At 41.4% G+C, this 24,711-nt stretch overlaps 1 protein-coding gene across 2 annotated transcripts in view; it reads left to right on the top strand.

Annotated features, from left to right (window-relative positions):
• PABIR2 (PABIR family member 2) overlaps positions 1–24,711 on the top strand; it is a 99,017-nt gene that overhangs the window by 33,686 nt on the left and 40,620 nt on the right. The window contains exon 10 of one of the 2 annotated variants that reach the window (XM_043974400.1): positions 8,041–11,158. The exons of the other annotated variant lie outside the window; for it this stretch is intronic. Within the exon in view, the coding sequence (XP_043830335.1) occupies positions 8,041–8,191 (151 nt within the window). The 3' untranslated portion in view covers positions 8,192–11,158. Of the gene's footprint in view, positions 1–8,040; positions 11,159–24,711 lie in introns of those variants that run through there. 2 annotated transcript variants of the gene reach the window in all.

The following is a 24,711-nucleotide window of genomic DNA, read 5'->3' as shown; positions in this document are numbered from 1 at the left end:
ATACATCCACGGCCTGGTGTAGAGAAGGGCTTTCCAGGGCCAACAAAATGATGCTAATGATTCTTCTCCAATAAAAGAATGTCCCCACGAACAATGCTGTGTGTGTGTGTGTGTGTGTGTGTGTGTGTGTGTGTGTGTGTGTTCGTGTTCATTCTTGATTTTTTTCTTTGCATTTGCAAAATGAGTTTGTACTGAACATATAGGCAATGTGTGCCTAAAGAGTTTGTAGAGTAATTTAGGCATAATCTGTATCTTATTTAACAAATTCAGAGCAAGAACTAAGTTATCTACTCCTAAGAGCTTTATGAGCTGAATGGAGACATCTCTGCTGATGCTTTTTGCTTGGGGCAAACATATCTCCCTCCCCAGGAAATGTGTCTGAAGAAGGTCAGTTGTAAATGTGAACATCTTAACTGTTCTAAGGAAGAACAATACTGAGACTTCCTAGGGCCAGCCAGTAGTTTTCTTTAACATCAGTTTGTACACCTGCAGGACTTGGATCATGTGCCAATATTACTAAGAGACTTCAGGTGGCATACATAGTGAAGATGCCAGAGGTGGAGCTGGGAAGAACCAACAGAATTTTAGTGAGATTGTAGGTTTAGAAAAGAGGAAAGAATGAACTACTTCAGAGGATCTGAGTTCAAATCTGGCCTCAGACACTTGACACTTAACTAGCTGTGTGACCGTGGGCAAGTCACTTAACCGTCACTGCCCTGAAAAAAAATAAAAGTGTAATCATTAAGACCCTGTATGGCCTGGATTTCCATTATTTGGAAACTCTGACTCAACTGTCGTCTGCATTCCAATAGTTCACAGCAAACTGCCACATACTGGGTGCTGATTTCTCCTGAAGGGAGCTGGAGCCATGATGTTTTTGTGTGTTTGGCATCCAGATCTGTAAAACCAGGAGGCTGCTTGTATAACAATAGAAAAAAGCAACACCAATAATAGGAAGAGTCTTGAATTGGGAGTCAGAGGACCTGGGTTCGAATCCCTTCTCTGTCATCAGCTTGGAGAAGTTCCTTCTCTTGTCCCTGTTTTCCTCATCTATCTGGAAGCCCTCCTGAGTCCCAGGAATCACAACAGAGCTTTACTTAAGGAATTGTCCTCAGTATGGCTACAGACCCCCCCCCCAAAAAAGGCCTTTCGGTGCTTTGGTTGTTAAGCCCCACAGCTGAAGCCCCTAATGCATACGCCCCAGATCTACTAGAAAGTGAATCGTGGCAACAGCACACACAGTTGCAGCATACATGTCTGCTGTACTCTGACAGAGACACAGCTTGTTGCCTGCTAGAATACTGTGCAAAACAAGCCTGACCAGCTGCAGTTGGCAGTATGAGTAATCTCCATGCAAGCCTTCCTTTTGTTGCTATCTGTTTCAGGTATTTTAATTTCATTTACTTTTCACCCTTGGGGGTTTTTTTTTGTTTTGTTTTGTTTTTTTAGGTAGAGGGCATAATGGGGTAGGGGGAGAAACCTTGCTATTTTGAGGTTCTGTGATTGCCTGGTTATATGTATTCAGCGTGGCAGCTGGAATAAATTAATCAACTTTTACATGAGGCCTACTGATTAGGCAGTTTATGAATTACCCAAGCCCTTTACCTTCCCTCTCCTCTCCTCTCTCTGAGGCTTGGCAGAGGTATTCATGTCACTGTTGCTCATTAGCACCTCCAGAGAGGGGCCAGGACAGGAAGAGAAGGGAAAACTCAAATCAGATCATTTGGTCAAAGGGTTCGTATCACAAGTATTGGATAAATGGCTTTTTTTTTAACCGTAATCTCCAGATTCCATTTGTGTTCTCTATTTTCCCTTTCTAGAATTAAAATAAATACACTTAGCTTTTTCTCTCCTCATTTGGCAGTTTGAGACACATTAAACCAGCATTTGGGGGGACAGCTAGGTGGCGAAGTGGATAGAGCACCCGCCCTGGAGTCAGGAGGACCTGAGTTCAAATCTGGCCTCAGACACATAACACTTACTAGCTATGTGACCTTGGGCAAGTCACTTAACCCCAATTGCCTCACTTAAAAATTCATAAATAAATAAATCAGCATTTGGAATTGAAAATCGTTTTGGTTGAGCTGTCTTTATGAGATTCCCAAAATGGGTAATGTGATTGTGAAACAAGCCTTTAGTGAACAGGTATGTGCAAAAGGCTGTGTGCTGGGTGCTGATGATCTGGCTGCCTTTTGTGCTCTGTGAGAGGCAGGGTGGGCACAGTGAACAGAGTGCAGGATTTATTCAGAGGGCCTGGGTTCCCAGCCCACTTGTACTGCTGCCTTTCTCCCTGTGTGGCCTCTCAAATCACTGACCCTTCCTGGGCCTCAGTTTCCTCTAATATGAAATCAAGGAGGTGAACTAATAGCATGGGATAGTAGGAAGAATCCTGTATCTGGGATCAGAGAAGCAGGCTTTGAGGTTCAGCTCTGACACACTACAGCGTGCGCGCGCGCGTGTGTGTGTGTGTGTGTGTGTGTGTGTGTAGGGGGAGGGGGTCCTGTGTCCTCTCTCTCTCACACTTTCTTCCTTTGTGAAATTCTGAGGAGGTTGGATTCAATGACCTCTGAGCTCCCCTATAGTTGGAAATCTATGATTCTGCAACAGAAAAAGTATTTGTACAATACATATTTCAGCTTAGTGAAAACATCTGAGGAAGGATCTCAAATGCTCAATTTGCAAATTGCTGTAGAGACTAGTTGTAATCCCGAGAGTCAACAAAACAAGTGGCTGTTGGTATACTGTCGGCAGCAGTTCTTCTGCAATTGGGGATCAGAGGTCTGGCGCTTGTTGGATTTAACATTAGGAAAGAAATTGTGGAAACTCCATAAAACATGCAGATCAAGTTTGTATTCCCCTAGCTTTCTGGAAAGCTTCTCTCTTCATAGGCTTCTTTTGAGTTAGTAATCAACCATACTAGAAGAGAGGTGTCCAAGTAGGAATGACATTTGAAGTTTTGAATGGGTGTTGGGTTTGTTTGTTTGGGGGTTTTTTTGAGCAACCAAGTGTTATAAATGGTATCTTTTAATCTAGTGTAAGTCTATACTTAACTTCTGCCTGTTTGTATTGAGATTATCCAGGTAGTGGGCAATTTTTAACCTGAGCCTACTTTCTCCCTGCCACGTAGCAGGGGCGCCTTCTCGTGCTGCTCAGCTAATACACGCTCTAGGAATGCAAGCTGATTTTGAGCCGAGGCAAAACATGCTGCATCCTAGTCAAATAAAAGCAGTTTTGGGATTGCCATGGGGAGGAAGGGGCACTTTCTACTTGTCCATCTGCTTTTCTCTGCTAGTGAAAGAATTGTGTTGACTATATTCGTATTCCAGTCAATTCAGTTCAGCAGTTATTGTACACATTGGAAAAAAAGTCTTGGAACCAGCTCAATTTCCCCTATTTCCTGCACTTAAAAGTGCTTTTAGTAAGGATGGATTGGAAGGCAGTGGGCTTTAGAAACCCGAATATATACAGTAGCAGGATTGGGTGAGTGCTGGATTAGGGAAGTGCTTTTTGGGTATTTTCTTTTTTGATTTTTGTAGATTCTGTTAGCTAGCTCCCTTAATTTGTTTTGGGTTTTTCCCCAAGGCAAGACTAGCTTTAGTTTTTTTCCAGGTTCAGAGCCTCTCAGACCCCTCCTTTTTACATACACATATACACACACACACACACATGCAGATGTACATATGAATATATGTGTATATATACATATATATATACAGTAAGATCCTATTTGCGTGATATTTTGTAACTTCTATGAAGTGAAGCTTGCATTATGATTTTGAATAACCAGATATTCCTTTTGTGCCACATTTCAATCTCCTGTCATTAAGATTTGTTCTTAGTTGTGGCAAGAATCACTTTCTTTTGAATATATAAATTTCATATAGCACTTTTTAAAAAATCCATGTTAAGAGGTGGGTAGGTATTTTTTGCTTAGTTTTACTTTTAAATAATAAAATTAGGGTTTAAATATAGGTGTTCACTGTCTGTCCCCCTCAAGCCCACCCCTCTCCCTAATTTTCCTATTACTGTCAAGGGTACCACTGTCCTGTTTACCCAGGTTTCTAACCTAGGTGTCATCCTCAATGCCTTACTTTCTTTTTTTTTTTTTTTTTTTCCAGTGAGGCGATTGGGGTTAAGTGACTTTTTTTTTTTAATCCCCCCTCACACATACACCAGGCGATTGGGGTGAAGTGACTTGCCCCAGGTCACACAGTCAGTAAGTGTCTGAGGCCCAGTTTTGAACTCAGGCCCCCCTGACTCCAAGACCTGTGCTCTACTGTGTCACCTAGCTATCCCAATGCCTCACTTTCTTACTGACCATATTCAATCAGTTGCCGAGACTTATTGTACCTTTGTAACATCTCTTGCATACTTTCCCTTCTCTCTTCTGCCACTTCCACCATCCTGGTGCAGACCCTCATTCCCTCACCTGGACTATTTATTGCAATGGCCTCCTGATTGGCCTCCCTGCCTCAAGTCTCCCCCCACTGCAGTCCTTCCCCCACTCAGCTGCCAAATTGGCTTTTCTGAAGGGAAGGTCTGATCATGTCACCACTCCCCTTATTCATAAAACTTGCAGTGATTCCAAATCAGTCCTTACCTGGCTCCCTCCCTTGCCCCGGGCAACCTTTCCCTTCTTAGAACTTCCTCCCCTCCACCTACTCTGCAATCCCATGACACTGGCCTCCTTGCTCTTCATTATCTCCTGAATTGAGCCATTTTCAATGAGCTGCTCCCATACCTGCCATGCTCTCCCTCCACATCTCCACCTCCTGATTTCCCTGGATTCCTTCCCAGCCAAAATCCCACCTTTCCTAAAACATCCTAAACTCTTGGGCCTTCCCTTTGCTGATTATCTCGAATTGATCCTTTCCATATCTAGTTTATACATAGTTGTTTGTATGTTGACCTTGAAAGCAGGGACTGCCTTTTGCCATTCTTTGTACCCCAGCACTTAGCACAGGCCCACCAGCACATAGTAGGTGCTTAATAGATGCTTGGTGACCATTGGTATAGGTAACTCCAGGGTGAAGAAACTCCCTATACTAACATAGGTTGATACTTCTCAACAATTTCTAGTCTTAGAGCACTGAGGCTAAAGTAACTTTTGCCAAGTATTGTATCAGAGGTGACACTGGCTCTCTCTACATGCCACCATGCTGCCTCTTCCAGAATGAAAATCAGGTTTCAAAATAGAAACTATTTAGTTTGTGTGAAAGATTTGGGGAGCAGTAATAACCTGCCACCATTGGGGTCAATTAAGCAATTCCTGCTTATGTCCACGTATGGTAGGGGTGTAAAAGTCAGGGGCTCCAAAAAGGAGAGACCAAAGAAAAGATATGAAGGAAGAGAAGAAATATTTCAAGGGATGGTTAAAAAAAAAGTCCCCAAAAAGTTGGATTTTGACATTTCTTAGAATTTACAAAGTTCCCAAGAAATTATATAGGGTAGAAGCATTTGGAGGGCATCTCGGTCAGCTTGACCTTCCTCCTGTGCATAATGGCATTGAGGTTGATGTGACACATAAAGGAAATAATGGAGAAATGTAGTCTCTTACTGTATGCCCCTCATTTTTAAAGCATATTCAGTAAAGCCTAACTCTCCTGGGGACTGATTGGAGGAGGGGAAAGGGTACTGGAGCAGCAGACCCGCTGAGCTGGATTCTAGCCTCAGGTTTGCTGTGTCATTAACATCTAGTCTAAACTCTTTTGTTAACATGAATAAGGCCTTGGTCTTGGGCGTGATCTGCAAACTGAGGGGTACGGTTCACTCAAAATAGACTGAATTATTGTCTCTTTTTTTAAAGATGCCATTTTCTTACTGGCTGTGGGTAGGCAGCAGGGGAGAGTAGGAGCCCTGGGCTCACACAATAAGAGACTGCCTGTGCTCTTCAGTAGCTGGGTGGTCCTGGATAAGTTACTTAAAAGTTTCTAAGCCTTCATTTCCTAATTGGGGCAATATTACTTCGGCTGTCCCTTAACCAGGGTTTTGTGAATATCAAAGGAAATGCTTGTGAAGTCCTTTCTAAACCTTAAAGCTAAGAATGATGGATAATTAGCATGCCCAAAAACCCAAGTACTAGAAGTCTCTGTTTATATATATTTGATAGGCCAATGTATGAAAATAGTATGGTCTCAGGTAAGAAATACCTGACTGCCTAGCTTAGGAATTCCTTTTTTTTATACTTAGGATAAAAGTCTGTGCCCCCCCCCCCTCCCCCCCGCCAGGCTGTCTGAATGGTCCCATGTTCCAAGCTAGGGCCATTTTTTATCCAGATCTTGCAGCCTGATGATGGAAATAAGCCATACCCAGATGACTAGGATGAGGCCATATGTAACAAGCTGTACAGCGTGTGTTATTGGTGAGGGGAGAGGCTGGAGTGAGGGGCAAAGTCTTGATGGAGGAGAGGCCCTTGAGACACAGAATGTGCTGCTGTAGGGGGCATGGCCCAAGCAGTTAGTTATTGAGGCAGGAACACAGATGTGGTCAGGGAGCACCGAGAAGTTGATTTGACTCCAGAATAGGCTTTGTGTAGGGGATCACATTTGATAAAGCTGGAGAAGTATATTGGGGCTGGATTGCAGAGGAATTTTATGCCAAGAAAAAGAAAGACAGATGGAGAGCATCTTGACTAGATTGGATGGTTTATGCTGTTAATGACAGAAGACTGGGCCATGTTGCAGAGGCCTACAATACTAGGACAAGGGATTTGGATTTGATTCTCTGGGCCCCTAAGGAATCAATGGCAATTTTGGAGCAGAAGAATGACACAATGAAAATGGGCCATTAAGTAATTATTTGATTAGTAGAAGAATCTGGAATTATACAGGATGGTTCAGCGGGTGGAGCTAGGGCAGAAACCTAGACCTGAGGTGCTAAAGGGGATAGACTGTGGTGGGGGCTGGTTACAGCAGAAACTTTGTGGAAAGGGAAATATGAGGTAGGAAGGATCACTGGGACTGGGGGGAGGCAAAATAAAGTGAGAAGTACAAACTAGTTCCAAGGATTTGACCTTTGGAGAAGGGTACCATTGATGTGATTAAGAAGAAAAGCCTTCCCTTTTTAGGGGAGACAATGTGACTTTGGTTTTGGCTATGGTGAATTTGAGGTAAACTGGGAGCCACTGATTTGTGAGTCTTCATAGGGTTGATCTGAAAGCTGAAACTTTGAGAACAGAGAAGCTGAAAGTCTGAATGCCAAAAGAACATGAGGATGAAGAGGAACAAAATAGAAAGAGAGCACTAAGGAGGGTGGCAGAAGATCCAGGATAGGGTGGTAACCCAGAAGCCAAGGGAGAATATTTAAGAAGGAAAGGAGGTAGTCAGCAGTATCCTATCACCAAGAGGTTGAGAAGGGTGCTTAGCCAAATAAGCACATTGATGACCTTCATTAGGGCAGCTGGAACCAGACTATGGCTAATTGGAGAGAGGGAAAATGGTAGCAAGTATGGACCACTTCTAGCCCACAACCTTCTCATTCTTTTCCTCTTTTTCCTTTAATGGCCAAACTTCTCAAAGGGGGGGGGGGGGGGAGAGCATGCAAGCTGTGTATGTTCAAAGGCAAAGAAGGAAGCTGAAACAAGTGGATATATGGTCACCTAGGATACAGGTTCACTTTGGAGACTAAAGGACACATGTTTTCCTAACACTGATGGGAAACATGGGAGAAAGTGTAGAGACAGAAGTAACTTGAACTAAAGATGAGAAGGAATTTCCCCAGTTGGCCTTAGTTCTCAGCAACATTGAAGTGAAGCCACACATAAGCTGTGCACATCCAAGACATCCATGGCATATGTAAAAATTCTGGGACTCCTTGGAAGCCAGAAATGGAATAGAAGAATCAAAGTCTGTTTTTAAGTTTGCAAGGCCTTTGTGGGGTTTAAAAATCTCTTTAAATGTGACATTTTACTGTTCCTTTCTTAACTCTGCACAATTTGCAAATGTTCTCCAGATTTGTGATTTCTCAAACCCATGCAGCTGTTGCATGTTGTACTTACCTGAGAGGCACACATGCTCATGACTGTCTCTGCTTTGTCCTCAGTCTGTCTTCAGATATTCTGGATGGCAGTAGTAGCAGCATTGGCTCATCCTCAGACTCACTGGCTAAAGTCAGCAATGCCACAGACTCTCCAGTAACATGTTCCAATTCATGCTCTTCGTTCATCTTGATGGATGACCTTTCACCCAAGTGACTTAACCATTTGTCATTCAGTGTTCTGACCATGCTGTTTTCTAGACAAAAGACTCAGGCAGGAAGGGGAAAAGGAACTTTGATCCTTAATGAGGACTAAGATAGTAATTAGGATAACAAAAATTAATGGAACATTATCCTATAACATCTCTATTCTCAAAAGGTTTGATTCATAGATATGTTAACCTTACTGCTAGTTGGGGCAAATTTCCTTTTGCGTGAAATGACTGTTCAGATGATTCAAATGAGCTTTGGGTTGCTGTTGCCATATTTTACTTTCAATGCCTAAAAGGCTCCCTCCTAAAGGTCCTGTAGTTAGAGTACTGATATATAGGTTCTAGTGTGGCTCCTTTCCCCAACAAAAGTAAACACCAGTTACAAAACTGATCGGGGGGCAGCTGGTGGTGCAGTGGATAGAACACTGGCCCTGGAGTCAGGAGTACCTGAGTTCAAATCCAGCCTCAGACACTTAAAACTTACTAGCTCTGTGACCCTGGACAAGTCACCTAACCCCCATTGCCTCACTAAGGGGGGAAAAAAAAGCTGATCAGGAAGGCTCTACAAACATAAGAGATTTATATGTGATTTTTCATTTTTACTCTTTGAGCTGCTTGCTTGTAGCCAGACTAGAAAATACTTAGCGGTCTCTGTAGCTGCCAGTGTTGCTCTTTTGTAGTTAAGATTTGTATGGAAGGATGGGGATTGGTTTTAATGTTTGAAATGTTAATGGCTTGGTAGTATGCCTGAATTAGTTAGTTAGTAAGATCACTCCAGATCCCTATAACCCAGGAGTAGGGGTAGCTAACATTTTTTTCCCAAACGTTGTAGCCCTGAGGAATGTATAACATATTATTAATATTTCTAGTTATTTGTTGTCAAGGAGAAGAAATTCCAGCCTTGATCAAAGATGTCTGGTGCATCCAGAAGTGACTAGCCAGTGTTAACTGACCTAAAAAACTACAGTGCAAGAGAGTGCACATGGGGCCATCAAATGTCTCCTGTGGCATTGAGGCCATAGGGATTTTTGTGCCTTAGGGGACACTGTTCTACTGTTAAAGAATGTAAACCATGGGGGAAGGGGAAAGCAGAAAGGGTGTGCCTTCTGTAATAAGCTCGCATGGGCTCTGGTGCACCTTTTCAACTTTTAGATTTCTTTGCTTTCCCCTATGGTGACTGGTACCAATGATTCAGTCCCTCTGCATCACAGTTTTTGCATTGCCACTAGAATAGATGGATGGGCTTAAGTAACTTTCATGCTGCCTTGAAATAAGGCAAGTCTCTAAAGTTTAATTTCTAGGGAGAAAAAAAAGTTTGCAGGCCAGATAGGCGAATGCTGGCTCTGTACTCTACTTCTGAAGAGTCAGATTTGAATTGTAAAGGAGCATTTCAGTCAGTTCGAGGTAGCAAAATCCAGAATTTCCTAACAGGAAAACTATTAACTGAGCTAGATAACCCATTGATTATACTCTCTACTATTATGCTATTTATTATTTATAACTGTGTAAAAAGTCTGTGTGATGAATTATAGTATTTTTTATGATTAAAACTTTTGAAATGTTTGGTAGTAAGTTCTGGCTTGTCTCTAACATCCAAAAGAAGCTTTCATTTTGGAATAATGGTTCAAAATGCTTTTGTCTAAAATACAGCATTTGTGTTTTGGTTTGGTTTTGTAAGAAAATAACACTGAATTTTAAAGAGAAATTATGTGTTTTGAAGGTAAGCAGCAATCTGCAATGTTGTGTAGGCCAGCTGGAGGGGAGAACTAGACTTTCTTTTCAGCTCTAACAAGGACATGGTGTGGTCTCCAGAAGTCTGATTACAGTATCTTGTGTTTTTATTTTAAATTGTAATAATCATTGTAGCCAATAATGAAGTTATTACTTGTATTATTTTTACCCTTGGAGCATCACTAGTTTTCCCCACCTCAAATAGATGTGTATATTGTAAAATATTAATCCATAGTGTGCCATTTAAAGGAGAACACATAATTAGTTCTACAGTATTCAATGTACTCATTTTATTTGTATATGAACCGTATTATTTAAGATGTTTCTGCCTGTACAGTAATGACTAGAGTGTTTTATCTTCCAGAATATTTATCCACTTTCACTTTGCTGTCTTTTTTGCCTTAAAGGGACACTTTCAGCCATAATTTTCAGACTCTGAATTGATTGCTAAGATGTAACCTTTCAATTCTTATAGATGATTAAATCTAATTCTGAGATGTTAATCATTAAATTGTGGGGGAGGGAGCTGGAGAAGAGAAATGAAACATCAATATATTCCTGCAGTGTTCACTATTAGGATATAAGACCCATGAAGTCATTTTTCATTGTTTCAACAGCAGCTTGGTGTTAGGAGTTATATGTTAGAGTCAGGAAAACCTGAGTTTACGATCTACCTCTAACACATACTAGCTGTGTGACCACAGACAAGTCACTTAATCTCTCAAGGCCCCAGGCCACTCTGGGGTTCTGTTCCACATGAGGTGCTGATCTTCATTCAGCATATGGAGTGCCCTATACCAATGAAATCATGGGTCTGGACCAAAAGGGGGGGGGTTAAATGATCACACATAGTGATCTGTTTGAAATCAATTCCAAATAAAGGTCAGTTAACTAATGAACTTTGCTGACGGTCTAGCAAATGAAGTTTGTTGACAGTGTCCCTTTATTTCCATAAAAAGTTCACTCTGCCATTTGAAAAATCCTATCTGTTCTGATGTGATGTAGAGATTGTCATTTATCCCCATTACACTCTCCCGCCCTCTTCTCAGTGTCTCTGTTTGGCAACATGGACAAGGGAAGGGAGGCCCAGCGTCTCCCTTGTGGCCATCAGATGGGTTCGTCTGCTTGACTTGTAGAAGTGATGTACTTCATGATTACTGTTTCAGGAGTGATGGAAAGTTTTCTGTGAAATGTTGGCCTTTGTAAACATTAGAATGAAAATCTCATACAATGTGAACACATGCATAAAACTTTGTATTTTCTTCAAAAAAAAAAAAAAAAGCCTGGCTGTCTCTTTTGTCACTGGTGACTCTTGACTTTGCTGCCATAGCCTGTGCCCTGTACTGCAGGCAGAGCCTTAATTCACCTCCTTTTGTATTCCTGATAGTTCTTTTGTGTAATTCACAGTTAGCTTTGACAATATTCCCTTTTGGGTTTACAGAAGTTGCATTATCAAACTACTACATTTCAGACACTCCTCAGCTCATAAAGTTCTGAATTGTTCTTTGTATCCAGTTGGTTTATTGCACACTACCTTCTCTTTCCTCACCCCTAAGTTGCCCTGCACCACCAAGCACCACCTACTGGCTGAAGGAAATTGGATCAGTGTCCCCATCATCTACCCCCTTTGTTTGCTCCTAGGATTTGGCGCATGCCATCTGCCCTGCTTCCCCCACACCTCCATTCTTCCTAACTGCTCACAGCAGTGTTAATCCCGCCTCCAGACACCATTAGATCATATGTTCCATACAACTTTTGGGGGTACATCTTATTAGATTGATGGCATGGGCTACAAGCAGGGACTATGCTTCATTTTCTCTTGAGATCTATCTCCCCCATTGCCTTGTACACAGTAGGCACCTAAGTGGTTCATGAACTTATCTGCAATCTAGCATTAGCCTAAATTTTCCCATTTGTCTGCTTCTACCCCACCCCGCCCCCCCCATACATAACAGCAGCTAGGGCTTTGAACCACAACTGAGAAGGGGCTGATAGCACTTGCAGTTCTTTAGCAGCATAGAAACAAACGAGCTGGTACCTGGTTAGCAAGAATCATTAGCTAAATTAGGAAGCACGTGCTTCCTTGCCCTGCTCCCCTACTGAATTTATCTTATTTGCATATACTCTACATGCTAGTAAAACTGGACCACTCATCAACATCATCCCAACATGTCCTGCAGTCTCTTCTACATCTTTGTTCACCCTGTCCCTTGGATTGGCTCTACATCACCTATTGATACCCTGCTCAACTCAAAAAAACCCTCTGCCATGAAGCTTTGACTTACCCTCCTCCAACAAGACAGTAGTGATTCCTCCCTCATTAGAGGACCAGGCCTGGAGTCAGGAAGACCTGAGTTCAGATCCAGCTTCAGACACTTAATAGCTGTGAGACCCCAGGCAAGTCACTTAACCACTGTTTGCCTCACTTTGCACATCTGTAAAAAACAATGATAATAATAATAGCACCTACCTTGCAGGTTTGTAGTAAGGATCAAATAAGATAATGATTGTAAAGTACTCAGCACTGTGCCCAGCACAGCAGTGCTATATAAATGTTAACTATTATGGTATATGCTATTCACATTTTGCACTTTTAATTTGTGGACATATTATCACTTGCTAGACTGAAAGCTCCTTTAGCTTCAGCCCACAGAGACAGGTCACCACTGAATATCTGTTACTGTTGAATGAATGGAATACTTCTTGATTCCCCTTTTCCCTTCTTGACCAACTGCTAGAGGGAAATCCATTTCCATTCTGCCTTTCCCCATAGACCTTTTTATAGAACTCACAACAAGCACAGGTGATAAGTGTGAAAATGATGCTAGGGATTCAGTGCATAAATACCAAGACAAAGGAAAGCAATAAGTTTTGAAATTATATTGACTGAAGAATTTGTGCTATCAACCGTTAAAGTACCTAGAATCCCCATTGGGTATCAACAGAAAATTCTATCTACCATATCTTTACTTCCAATGAAACCTACACTGCTTCAAGAACATAACTTCCTCCTCCCTCTCATCAAAGGACTGTGACTTTATCAAGAAAATTAGGATCATCCATCTGGAACTCCCTCTTCCTATGAATACACTTCAAATCCTATCAATTAAATTTTTCCCCCTATTTTTGCTCCAGTTTCAGAACAAGAGGTTAAGGCTCTGTGTCAAGGCTAGCCCCTTCTATAATACCCTCTCCTCCACCTTTGATATAGGTAGGAAAGAAGGAATGGGGGTAGATAAGTGTGGGACAAACTTCCAGAGCAGACACCAGAAGACAGATTTAAACAGTACAAGTAAAGGGTTTGGCCACCTTTCAGTGGGAGACTGGAATGGAAGAAATAAGGATGAGTATAAGATCATTCTATAAAACAGTGTTGAGTGCTAATGCTCACAATGACCCAAGGATGACAACAGTGGGGTATGGTAAAGTGGACAGAGCTGGCCTCTGAGCCAGGAAGTGGACAGGTCAATTCAATTCAATAAACATTTATTATTTGTCAGGCATTGTGCTAAGCACCAGATACTTAACCTCTCAATCCTCTGGGCAACTCTATGACTATAAATTGCAGAAAAGGTGCCAACCTGCATTGGTAAAGGGAATTTCCTCACCAGGGAGTTACCTATAATCGATGGAATCAGTGGTCCAGTGCCTGTCTCTTCTGTTGGGAAAAAGAGAAGGATCCAAAAATAAATAAATTGAAGGACCATCTGTGGGGGTGAATGAGCTAACTGCCAACAGAGAGCAGGCAACGATGTCTCATTTTGCTTGTTTTCTCTGCCAAGGAGAAAGCTCTTTGAACAGGAAATAAAACAAAAAGGCAAACAGAGTCAGTACTCAAAATAAGTAGAGATAATAAGAAAATCCCTAGTTCTGCCCTCGATGAATTCAAGTCTCTTGGCCCAGATGAACTACATCCTTGGATATTGAAAGACCCTGCAGAAATGCTGCCAGAATGGAGGACAAATGTCATCCAGTTTCCAATAAAGGGGAGACAATGGAGTGCAAACTTACATGCCTGTGAGCTCAAAGTTGATTCCTTGGAAAATGGGACTAGATCATGAAACAGAAAGCTAGTGACTATGTAGAAAAGGAAGCAATGAAGAAATGCAATGAGCCAGCATGACTGCAGATCGTGACAACTGAACCTTAGTTCCTTTTTTCATAGAGGTAGTAAACTGGTAGGTCAGGGTAATACATTTCACCAACATTTGAGCAAATCATTTTATAGTGTCCTAAGATCAGAGACTTAGTGGTAATCTAGTTTAACCCCCTAATTTTACAGATGAGAAGACTGAAGCTCAAGGAAGGTCAAAACAGGAGAGTCACAATTTGAACCCAAGTCCTCTTGCTTCAAATCCATTATTATTTCCATTGTATTATTGATATAGAAAAGTTGGAGAGATGAGGGCTAGACCACAGAACAATTAAATGGAGTTGGAATTGGTTGGCTGGATTAAAAGAGTACTTGTAGGGGGCAGGGGGCAGGGGGCAGTGGATAAAGCACTGGCCCTAGATTCAGGAGGACCTGAGGTCATATCCAGCCTCAGAAACTTGACACTTACTAGCTGTGTGACTCTGGGCAAGTCACACAGCTCATTGCCCAGCAAAAAATAAAATAAAATAAAAGAGTACTTGTTAATGGCTCTAAAGCAACTTGTTAGTATCTCTTTGAATCCCCCCAGGAATGGGTACTTGCCCCTGTACCATTTGAAATTTTTATCAGTGGCTTGGATAAAGGCATAAATGATAAGCTCATTAAATTTGCAGATGTTCGGAAAGCTAGGTGGTGTGGTGGGTAAGAGAGCAAGAATAAGAATGTTCAAAAATAAGAAAAAAGAATGTTCAAATCCTGCCTCAGATACTTAGTGGTCTGTGAGTGACCCTGAGCAAACTTGTTAACTTGTCAGGTTCTTCAGTAAAATGAGAATAAGAGACAGTTAGGTAGGACAGTACATAGAGCATCAGTCCTAGAGACAGAAAGATCCAAGTTTAAATCTAACCTCAGACACTTAACTAGCTGTGTGACCCTGTATAAGTCACTTCACCTCTGCCTGCCTCAGTTTTCTCATCTATAAAATGGGGATCATCTTACACCCACCTCCCAGGGTTGTTGTGAGGCTCAAATGAGATATTTGTAAAGTGCTTAGCACAGCATCCAGCACATAGGCATTTAATAAATGTTTCCTTCTTTATTTGCTATATATCAATGGGGAAGTCATTTAACCTCTCTGAACCTCAGTTTCCTCATTTGGAAAATGGGGATAAAGATAGTACTTACCTGGTGAGAATCAAATGAGATAATAAAATTTACTTTGTAAAACTGAAAGTGCTATATAAATATTATCATGATGATTCCCCACAAGCACTCTGCATTCTAGCCAGCCTGGCCTTCTTACCTCTGTGGTATTCCACTAGCTATCCCCCCAAGCCCTGAATGCTCTCTCTCACCCTCCTCAGCTCTATCTCTTGGAATCCCCACCTCCATTCAAAGTTCAAACCAAGTGGTGGCACCTCCTGGACCTCTGATACTCCCCCTGGCCCAATTATTTTGAATATCATATGTATTTCCAAATCTGGATACATGTTATTTCCACCAAGTGAAGTGTAAGCTCTTTGAGGGCAGAAACATTTGGAGTTTTGTATGTATCTCCAATGCCTAGCATATAGTAGATTCTAAATAAATACTTGGTGAACTGAAGCCCCCCATTCAAGATGAATAAAATTATTACCATTCAATTTGAGTGAGGGTTAAGGGGATTTTTTTTTTTGAGGCAATCAGGGTGAAGTGACTTGCCAAGGGTCACACAGCTAGTCTGGGGTTGAATTTGAACTCGTGCTCCTGATTCCAGCACTAGTACTCTATCCATTGCACTATCTAGCTCCCCCTTGAGCCTTATTTTTTGTAGTGACAGGATGCGGGATTTTTTTTTAATCGTTTCCTTGCAGTTGTCCAAGATCACACTGAACTAAACGGGTTTGTGCACACTAGCTGGGGAACCTGGCCATCATTTATAACATAGTCTCTGGGGAAAACGTCTGTTATGAGTTTCAAACAAACCAGTGTTTGGAATGCCTTTTTCTGTTTAACTTGAGGACTGCAGATATCTTTTCCCCTTACTGCAAAGTTCCCTGAGGTGGTGTTCGCTCACACCTATTTTTTTTCCCAGCATTTTACTCCCAAGTATATTGTTTTATATCAGAATTTGAACATGTTACTTAATTTTTGTACATGCACAAAACCACAATTTCCCAGGTAGTCACTTAATAGGCTATTGGTACCATATCCCTATGCAGTGAGAGCTTATAGATTAGCTTAGAAAATACTTTGAAATGTCACTCATTTGATGCAAATTAAAACAACTCTGAGGTACCACCTGACACCTATCAGATTGGCTAAAATGACAAAAAAAGGAAAATAATAAATGTTGGAGAAGCTGTGGGAAAATTGGAACACTAATGCATTGTTGGTGGAGCTGTGAACTGATCTACCCATTCTGGAGAGCAATTTGGAATTATGCCCAAAGGGCGATAAAGCTGTGCATACCCTTTGACCCAGCAATACCACTTTGGGGTCTTTTTCCCAAAGAGATCATGGAAAGGGGAGAGGGACCCACATGTACAAAAATATTTATAGCTGCTCTTTATGTGGTGGCAAGGAATTGGAAGTTGAGGGGGTGCCCATCAATTGGGGAATGGCTGGACAAGTTGTGGTATATGAATACAATGGAATACTATTGTGCTGTAAGAAATGATGAGCAGGAGGAGTTCAGAGAAACCTGGAGGGTCTGGCGGGAGCTGATGATGAGTGAGATGAGCAGAACCAGAAGAACATTGTACACAGTATCATCAACATTGAGTGTTGATCTACTGTGATGGACTAGATTCTTCTCACCAATGCAATGGTACAGAAGAGTTCCAGGGAACTCATGATAGAAGAGGATCTCCAAATCCAAGAAAAAGAAAAAAAAAGAACTGCGGAGTATAGATGCTGAATGAACCATACTATTTCTTTTGGTTTTGGTGCTGTTGGTTTTTTTCTATTTTGAGGTTTTTCATCATTGCTCTGATTTTTTCTCTTATGAAATGACTAATGCAGAAATAGGATTAATGTTATTATGTGTATATATATGCATATTATATATATATATAAACCTATATCAGATTACCTGTCTAGGGGAGGGAGGGAGAAAAATCTGAAATTGTAAAGCTTGTATAAACAAAAGTTGAGAACTATCTTTACATGTAACAGAAAAAAATAAAATACTTTATTAATTAAAAAAAAAGAAATGTCACTCATTTGAAAGATATTGTACTTTCAAAATCAAGCATGGGATCAGTGCTGAGTTTGAGTCTGCTGTTGCTATATTCTTTTGCTTTTCACCCAGATTTCTTGATCTCTTGATGTGAAAGCTCCTTCCACCAATGCTGACTTGAAACTCAACTGCTCTGTAAAAGACTGGCCCAAAAGAGCTGAAATGACTGTTTTTTAATTCTGGGGTTTCTGTGTGTGTATGTGCACAACACACACATGATCTCTTTAAACATAATATTTAAAACTAGCCATTGCAAACTGGAAATGGTGAAAATAGCAAGAGAATTGGAAACAGGACAGACCAGGGTTCAAATATTACCTCTGATAATAGTTAAAGTTGCACTAAGACTTTTGGGATACTGGGGTGTTAACCTTTGGCAGAATGCCAAACCCCTTTCAGTGGCATCTGTAACATTGGCATCAAAATATTTGTAGCACTTAATCTCACAAGGTTGTTGTATCATATGAAATAATACATGTAAAGCACTGTAGAAATTATTCATTATTATAAATATGATTAGTAGGTAGCGATAGACCTCACAAGGCCTTAAACTCTTATTGAATGTAACCTGAACATAGATGGTACTTCTCAGTTGTAGCTTACTTAAAAGAACTGACTGCAAAGCAGCTTGGGTGCTTAAACACTTGTCCACTTCAAAAGGGATTTGAATTAGTAAATTAAACTATGTACTGCATCGCCAGGGAGGCATCAGACACGTAATACCTGAAGGAGCCTCAGCCTTGGAATCCAAAGACATCTCCTACATTTACTGTCTGTATAACTCGAGGTGAGTCCTTTCCCCTCTTGGATCCTCATCAATAAAATAGAACTGATACTTTCGGCGCTGTAGAATATCAGACTACTCATATTAACAGCAATTCTGCAGAAGAAAATGGAACCTTAGGAACTTTCAAATTGGATCAGGACCATCAAACACTTGGGGAAATCAAACCTTGGGGAGCATGTTTTAAAAAAAAAAAGGATGGAGAGAGGATTCCTAGTTTATATAAATTAATAAATTATTATTTAATGAATTGGGAATCATGGATTCTAATTGTTGATGGAGGACCAGATGGGTGGTGCAGTTGATAGAGCACTGGAATACTCATCTTCCTGAGTTCAAATCTAGCCTGACACTAGCTGTGTAACCCTGAGCAAGTCACTTAACCCTGTTTACCTCAGTTTCCTCATCTGTAAAGAAAGTTGGAGAAGGAAATGGTAAAGCACTCTAATATCTTTGCCAAGAAAACCCCAAATGGGGTCACGAAGAGTTGGGAATGAATCAACAACAGCAATAGTTGATGAACAAGGGAACCCTTTTGAGAGTATCTATAGATTTCCATGTGGATCTGAGTACAGCTGACCTGTCTGCCAGGATCTGGTATGGCCCGTCAAAGCAGGAGAGTGAACCAGTTGCATGTTAAACAAAACAGAAAAGCTGGTAGGGTGAGAAATATTAGGGGGCAGCTAAGTGGCGCAGTGGTAAAGCACCGGCCCTGGACTCAGGAGTACCTGAGTTCAAATCCGGCCTTGGACACTTGACACTTACTAGCTGTGTGACCCTGGGCAAGTCACTTAACTCCCATTGCCCAGAAAAAAAAAAAAAAGAAAAAGAGAAATATTAGTATGCAGGTGCCTCCAACGTTGAATCCTATATATGACATTTGGATAGCTAAAGCACCTTTCTTGAATTCTAGAGCTCAGAGAAGATCAGACCCTCTAAATCATGCCCAGGACCATGACCAGCTTTTTACAAGATAGTGAGAGTACTTGAAAAGGCAGAGTGGATGTGGCTTGTCTTAATTAAAGAACGAGAAACTCAAACCCAGATGCCAATTCACAGGTATACATTTATGAGCTGTTCTGTTTTTCTTTCAGTTCTTGTCATATATTTAAACAAAATTTAAAACTAGTCATTTCTACTCTTGAGTCTTGTCAATGTCAATCCTTTGCTCTCCCACCCTCCTGTCCAACTTTGCAATGTAAGGATGGAAAGAACAACATTCATTAGGCAAGCAAATGTCTTTAGAGCCTTGAAATATGCTCAATATATCAAAACATCATTCTTTCTTCAGCCAGGACACAAATCTCCCATCTGTCTCATGAGGCAGTTAAAGTTTTGAGGGTGATTTGTTTTTTGTTTTTTTGGGTGGGTTTTTTTCTTTGGGTGCAGCTGCAATTTGCTACATATATTGGTACATAAGTTGTTAGTAGCTTATGTTTACCTAGCAACAAAATCTGTTTGGCAAGAGACTGTGGGAAGGGAAATGTCGTGGAGGAGGCTGTTTTGTATAAAGCAATTTCTTCATCTACAAATTCTTCTCAAATGCAAGAAAGGCCAGTGTCTTAAGCCAAACAATCTGCCTTTTATATAGTTTTAACCCAATCTGCACAGCAAATGCAAACTTTTCAAGTTGTCTACTTGAATCACCTTACATATAAAACAGAATGCCAGTTTTCTGGAAAAACCCAGCAATTTGGTAAAAATCAAGAAGAAACTGTCTTCGCTGTGGGTGAAAAGACCATTTGCTCAAGACCATTTTCCTATCCTCTCAGCGCAACACTCATTTGAGATGTCTTATTTCCATGGTATGAGCCTGATGATGGGCTATATGTCCAGGAGGTTGATATGTTTTGGAGGAGGGCCAGAGCCATTGATAAAAAGAGAATTAATCCAGTCTACCAAAGACATGGAAGGACCATGATCTTTGTTAATGGAGATGCCAAATGAGATCCCAGATCCATTCGAGTATGAGATTGCTCCCCAATGTCAGGAGATTGCTCAGGGACATCTCTACTTAGCCCTTGGTGGTCTTTAGTCAAAGTTAAACTTGAGGGGCAGCTAGGTGGTACAGTGGATAGAGCACCAGCCCTGGATTCTGGAGGACCTGAGTTCGAATCCAGTCTCAGGCATTTGACACTTACTGGCTGTGTAACCCTGGGCAAGTCACTTAACCCCAATTGCCTCACCAGAACAAAACAAAACAAAAAAAAGCTAAACTTGACCTACATGGAGCAGTTTGCCTTTGTTACCTGAATAACTTTTGTCATCTTCAACAACATTTCTGTCTCCTTGCCCACTTTCTAATCATTGGAGCAGAATAAACACAATGGGAAGAGCTCACTAGCTATGGGTTAGTCTAGGACTCTTCCCCTATGACTGGAGGGAAAATCACTTAAAGGATCATAGATGTAGAACTGGAAGGGACCTCGAGAGCCAACTTACCCAACTCCCTCATTTTAAAGATGAGAAAAACTGAGGTACAGGGAAGTGAGATGATTTAGGATCATAAGATCACAGATGTAGAGGTGGAAGAGACCTCAGAAACTACTTAATTTGAAGAAACTGAGGCCCAGTGAGTTGAAGTAACTTGCCCAAGACCACATGGATAGTAAGTAACAAAGGCAGAATTTGAACCTGGATCCTCTGATTCCAGGCTGTTGCTCTTTCCTATGTGCCATCTTTCATCTGGACCTCATTTTTCCCATCTGTCAAATGAGGGGGTTGAACAAGATAATCCCCAAGGTATCTTCTATTTCTAAATCAATGATCCTTCACGTTTGGTGCCATTGAAGTTCTCAGGTGTACTTTAGTCATTCATTCTGAGAGTGAATAAGGTTCTCTTAGCTTCCTTCTGGTTTACACCCAGAGCTTTTGACATTATGGCTGTAAAAAGTTCTTCTCCATATTTGTCTATAACTCTGAAGAGCTTACTGTCTACATAGCTGCATGCCAGTTACTTTGAGGGACACAAAGAAAGGACACAGGGCCCTTGTAATCAAGACTCCACTTTCAAACCAGTGGACAGTGTGGGGCAAGTAGGGAGCAGGAAAGACCAAGGTGATCCCTAGGTGACACTGTGAAGTAAAAAATGTCTACCTGTGGTACCCTTAGCCTTCTACCCTATGGCCTTCTCTACACCTCCCTTTCAACTACATTGTCTCCCTCATCAGTGGAGGAAAGAATGTATCTGATCAATTTCATTGACATTATGGCGTCATAAACCCAATATGTTTTTCCTTACAGAGATCTTTGCATTTTTTTTTCCCAAAAAGGGAGAGGGCAATACTTGACAGGGGAATGTATCACTAGGGAGCAGTGGGGGAGGATATTTTTTGTGTAGGGCTGTTTCTGGCATTTTTCCAATGATACCATGTAGGTGAGAGGATAGTGCTTGAGTTAGAAAGTTGGGATTGTGGTGATATCACACAGTGGTGATAGTTAAAAGCCTAGGAAAGAAGAGGAGCTCAGGGAAGAAGGTGTAGAAAGAACTAAAGACTAAGCTTTTTCCAGGAAGGAGGCATCCCTGCCCCAAGTAGGGAACAGGTAGAGGAGCCACCATGGAAAGAAACAAAGAGAGGTGAGGAGGCGAATTTCAATTCAAAAAGTATTCATTAAGTGTCTACTGTGTACTTGAGGCTAGGGATGCAATGATACAAATGAAAATAGTCCCCGAACTCAAGGAACTTATAATTGATTCTATAGGAACTGAGATAGGGCAGTGTCACAAGAGATAAGGAAGGCCAGCCTTTATCAAATACAGCAGAAAAGGGCCAAAGGAAATGAGAACTGGGAATTCTGATTCAGTGAAGGTTTGGGGGTTAGGCTGGAAGGAGACTGGTGGTGGTGACCTTAGAGAACCCTCAGTAAAGTGGTGGAGTAGAAGCCTGATAGTTAGCAAAAGGGAGTATGGAAATGGACAGTAGGAGATATATCCTACTTGCTCTAGAAATGTGACAGTAAAAGAAAGGAGAAAAGAAAATGGTAACTAATAGGATCAGTGGGGTCATTGAAGGTTTTTAGTTTTCCTTAAGTTTTAAGAGACAGGTATATGTTTGAAAGCAAAATGTCTGAATCCAACGGAGAGGGAGAGAAAGGCTAACACTAAGGTCCGTCAGGAAATGGGAAGGGATAGAATCTTGAGCATAGGTGGAGAGAGGGCCAGCATTAGGAAAGAGAAATCATTTCCTCTGAGACTAGAGATGTACAGACAGGGCCCCACGCCCCATCACGAGATGGTCTCAATCTTTTCCGTAGAGTAGGAGGCAAGATCATCTGCTGGAAGTGAGGGGGTGGGAAGGAGGGGGACTTAGGGGCTTGAGAAGAGAGGAGAAGGTCTGGAACAGCACTGTGGGGAGGACACAAGAGACAATCATGGACTGCTGAGCAGTGGTGAGGGCCAAGTTGAAGTTTGACAGCATGGATTTGTATCAGGCCAACTCTGGATGGTTCTACAGGGGCCAAAATGTGCAGTGGGCCAAACCTGCAGCTCCATGTAAGGTTTTTTTCAACATAAGTGAGAAAATGTATCTGGAAAAGATTGTCTTGCAGCTCGCTCTAAGAAAATTGTGTTTAAGTGTCGTTTTGCGGCTCTGTTGCCATACATTAAACACCTCCCAAGGAACTGTTTTAGCACATATTGCAAATCACCTTCACAAGAATCTGACCAGACAGGTTAAGGCTCTGTTGCTTATGTGGTGTTTTGCTAGGGTGATCAGCCAGATTCCACTGCTTGTCCGGGGCCCACTCCCCTAGCGCGTGAGCCCTGAGGCTGCCTGTTCACCAGCTCATCCCTTGCAGGTGGTTTTTCCTTACATCACTCTGCAACCCCAGTGGATTTAAGTAACCAGATGTCCAGATGTCTTTGGGGGGGTGGGGAGAGGAGAAGAGAAGGAATGATTATGGAAATATAGAGCCTGTTGATGGGAAAAGAGAGAAAAATAAAATGAGATTAGTAAATAGGGGGGAAGTTACTTGACTATAGCTTTTTTTTTGAAAGGAGTAAAAGTGGGCAAATTGTTTAGGGACTAATGATTAAAGAGGACAGGTATCAATTAGTCAGTCTACAATCCATGCAGTTCTTTAGGTGTTTCAGAGACAAAGACAGTGAATAAAATAATCCCTACGCATAAGGAACTTTTATTCTAATGGAGAAATCCATTACTGCTGCTACTGTATTACAACAATATTGAAAATAGTTACTTTCTTCATTAAAAGGTTATACTAAGCTTAAGAATTTAGCTCCAGAAAAGAGCAAATATTTTGGCCAAGCAGACAATGGTCTGGAAGCTTACATAAAAGCCTTTTACTTCTGCCATCATTGTACCTCACTAGCCCATGGAATGCAACTGTCTGCAATCAGAAGCTGATAAGTAACTTGGTTTAACCACTGTCTATGATCTTTTTTCCAGGTCTAAAGTGGGTGTGTATGTATGTTATTTTATATACACTAATGGCCAGAGATAGAGGAAGCATTACCCATTTTATATAATTACACGAGGCCTTAAATAATAATTAAATGAGATACTGGATCTCTTTATTTCCAATGGCAGCATCCCTATTACTTGCCTCTTATGCCCATCAAAACTAGGTCTCTGTCTTCAGATGTCAAGGCATTCTTCCCAATTTAAACCCTTACCACATTACCAAAGTGAGTAATTAAAGCTGCCTTAGGCAACTTCTGCTTATCTCCACCAAATTTAGACTCCAAGAGGCTTCCCAAGGCAAGACTTTAATCCTAGAAAGTAGAGCCTGGGCATTCCTCTTAGTAGAGAGGGGTGGGGATGAGTGTCATTTGCTCTTGGGACTGTGACCAGAATAGCTTGGTAGGAGTGCATGAATTTAAGGAAGCAGTGGGGAAGTTAATAGGTAGAGTGAAACCTACCTAAGGGCTAGAGGCTAGGCAAAGAAAGTCAAATTTGATGGGGTAGATACTAGGAAATTAGGTTCTTGAACAAGGGATTGACATGCTAAAAGTGGTTTAAGGAAGAGTAGTCACTAGTATGTGCAGGGTATATTGGATTTGGTGAAACTGGAACTGGGGACAACAATAAGCCAACTATTACAGTAATCCAGGAATGAGGTCTGAGGTACAGAGAGTAAGTAGTGGCTGTGGAAATGAAAAATAAGGGGCAAAATCAAGAAAATAAAGAAATGAGAACTTGGTGATTGGATATTGGGAACAAAGCAAGAAGAAAGGTCAAATATGACTCCAAAGTATTTAGGCTAGGAAAAATGGCAACATCAGAGAGAGAAAGGGAATTGTTGGGAAGGAGAACTGCTTTCGGGAGGAAGATGATTTTCCCTGGGGATGTGTTAGGATTTAAGGTAATGCCATGACACCAAGCAGAAGTGCAGGGTAGGCAAGTGGAGAATATAAGACTAAATACTTTGGGGATTGTTGATGGTTGAAGTGAGGAGATCACCAAGGGATAGAGAAGAATAAATGATCAAGAACAATAGTTAGTGAGTAAGAGGAGAAATGGGAACTAACAAAAGGGACAGAAAGAGCAATTAAAGGAGTAGGAAATGAATAAGGAAAGCGTGGTGTCATGGAAAGCCAGGGAAGAACAATTTTTCAAGGAAGTGTTAATCAGTTAAGTGCAGCAAAAAGTTGGATGATGAGGACTGAGGGAAAGGCCATGGAATTTGGCAGGAAGGGGATCAACAGCCACCTTCTGGATGGTTTTTTTTGGTTGGT

Source organism: Dromiciops gliroides, chromosome X, assembly GCF_019393635.1.
Source record: "Dromiciops gliroides isolate mDroGli1 chromosome X, mDroGli1.pri, whole genome shotgun sequence".
Lineage (NCBI taxonomy): Eukaryota > Metazoa > Chordata > Mammalia > Microbiotheria > Microbiotheriidae > Dromiciops > Dromiciops gliroides.
Note: the sequence above shows the minus strand (reverse complement) of the source record. Positions and strands in the feature narration are given on the sequence as shown.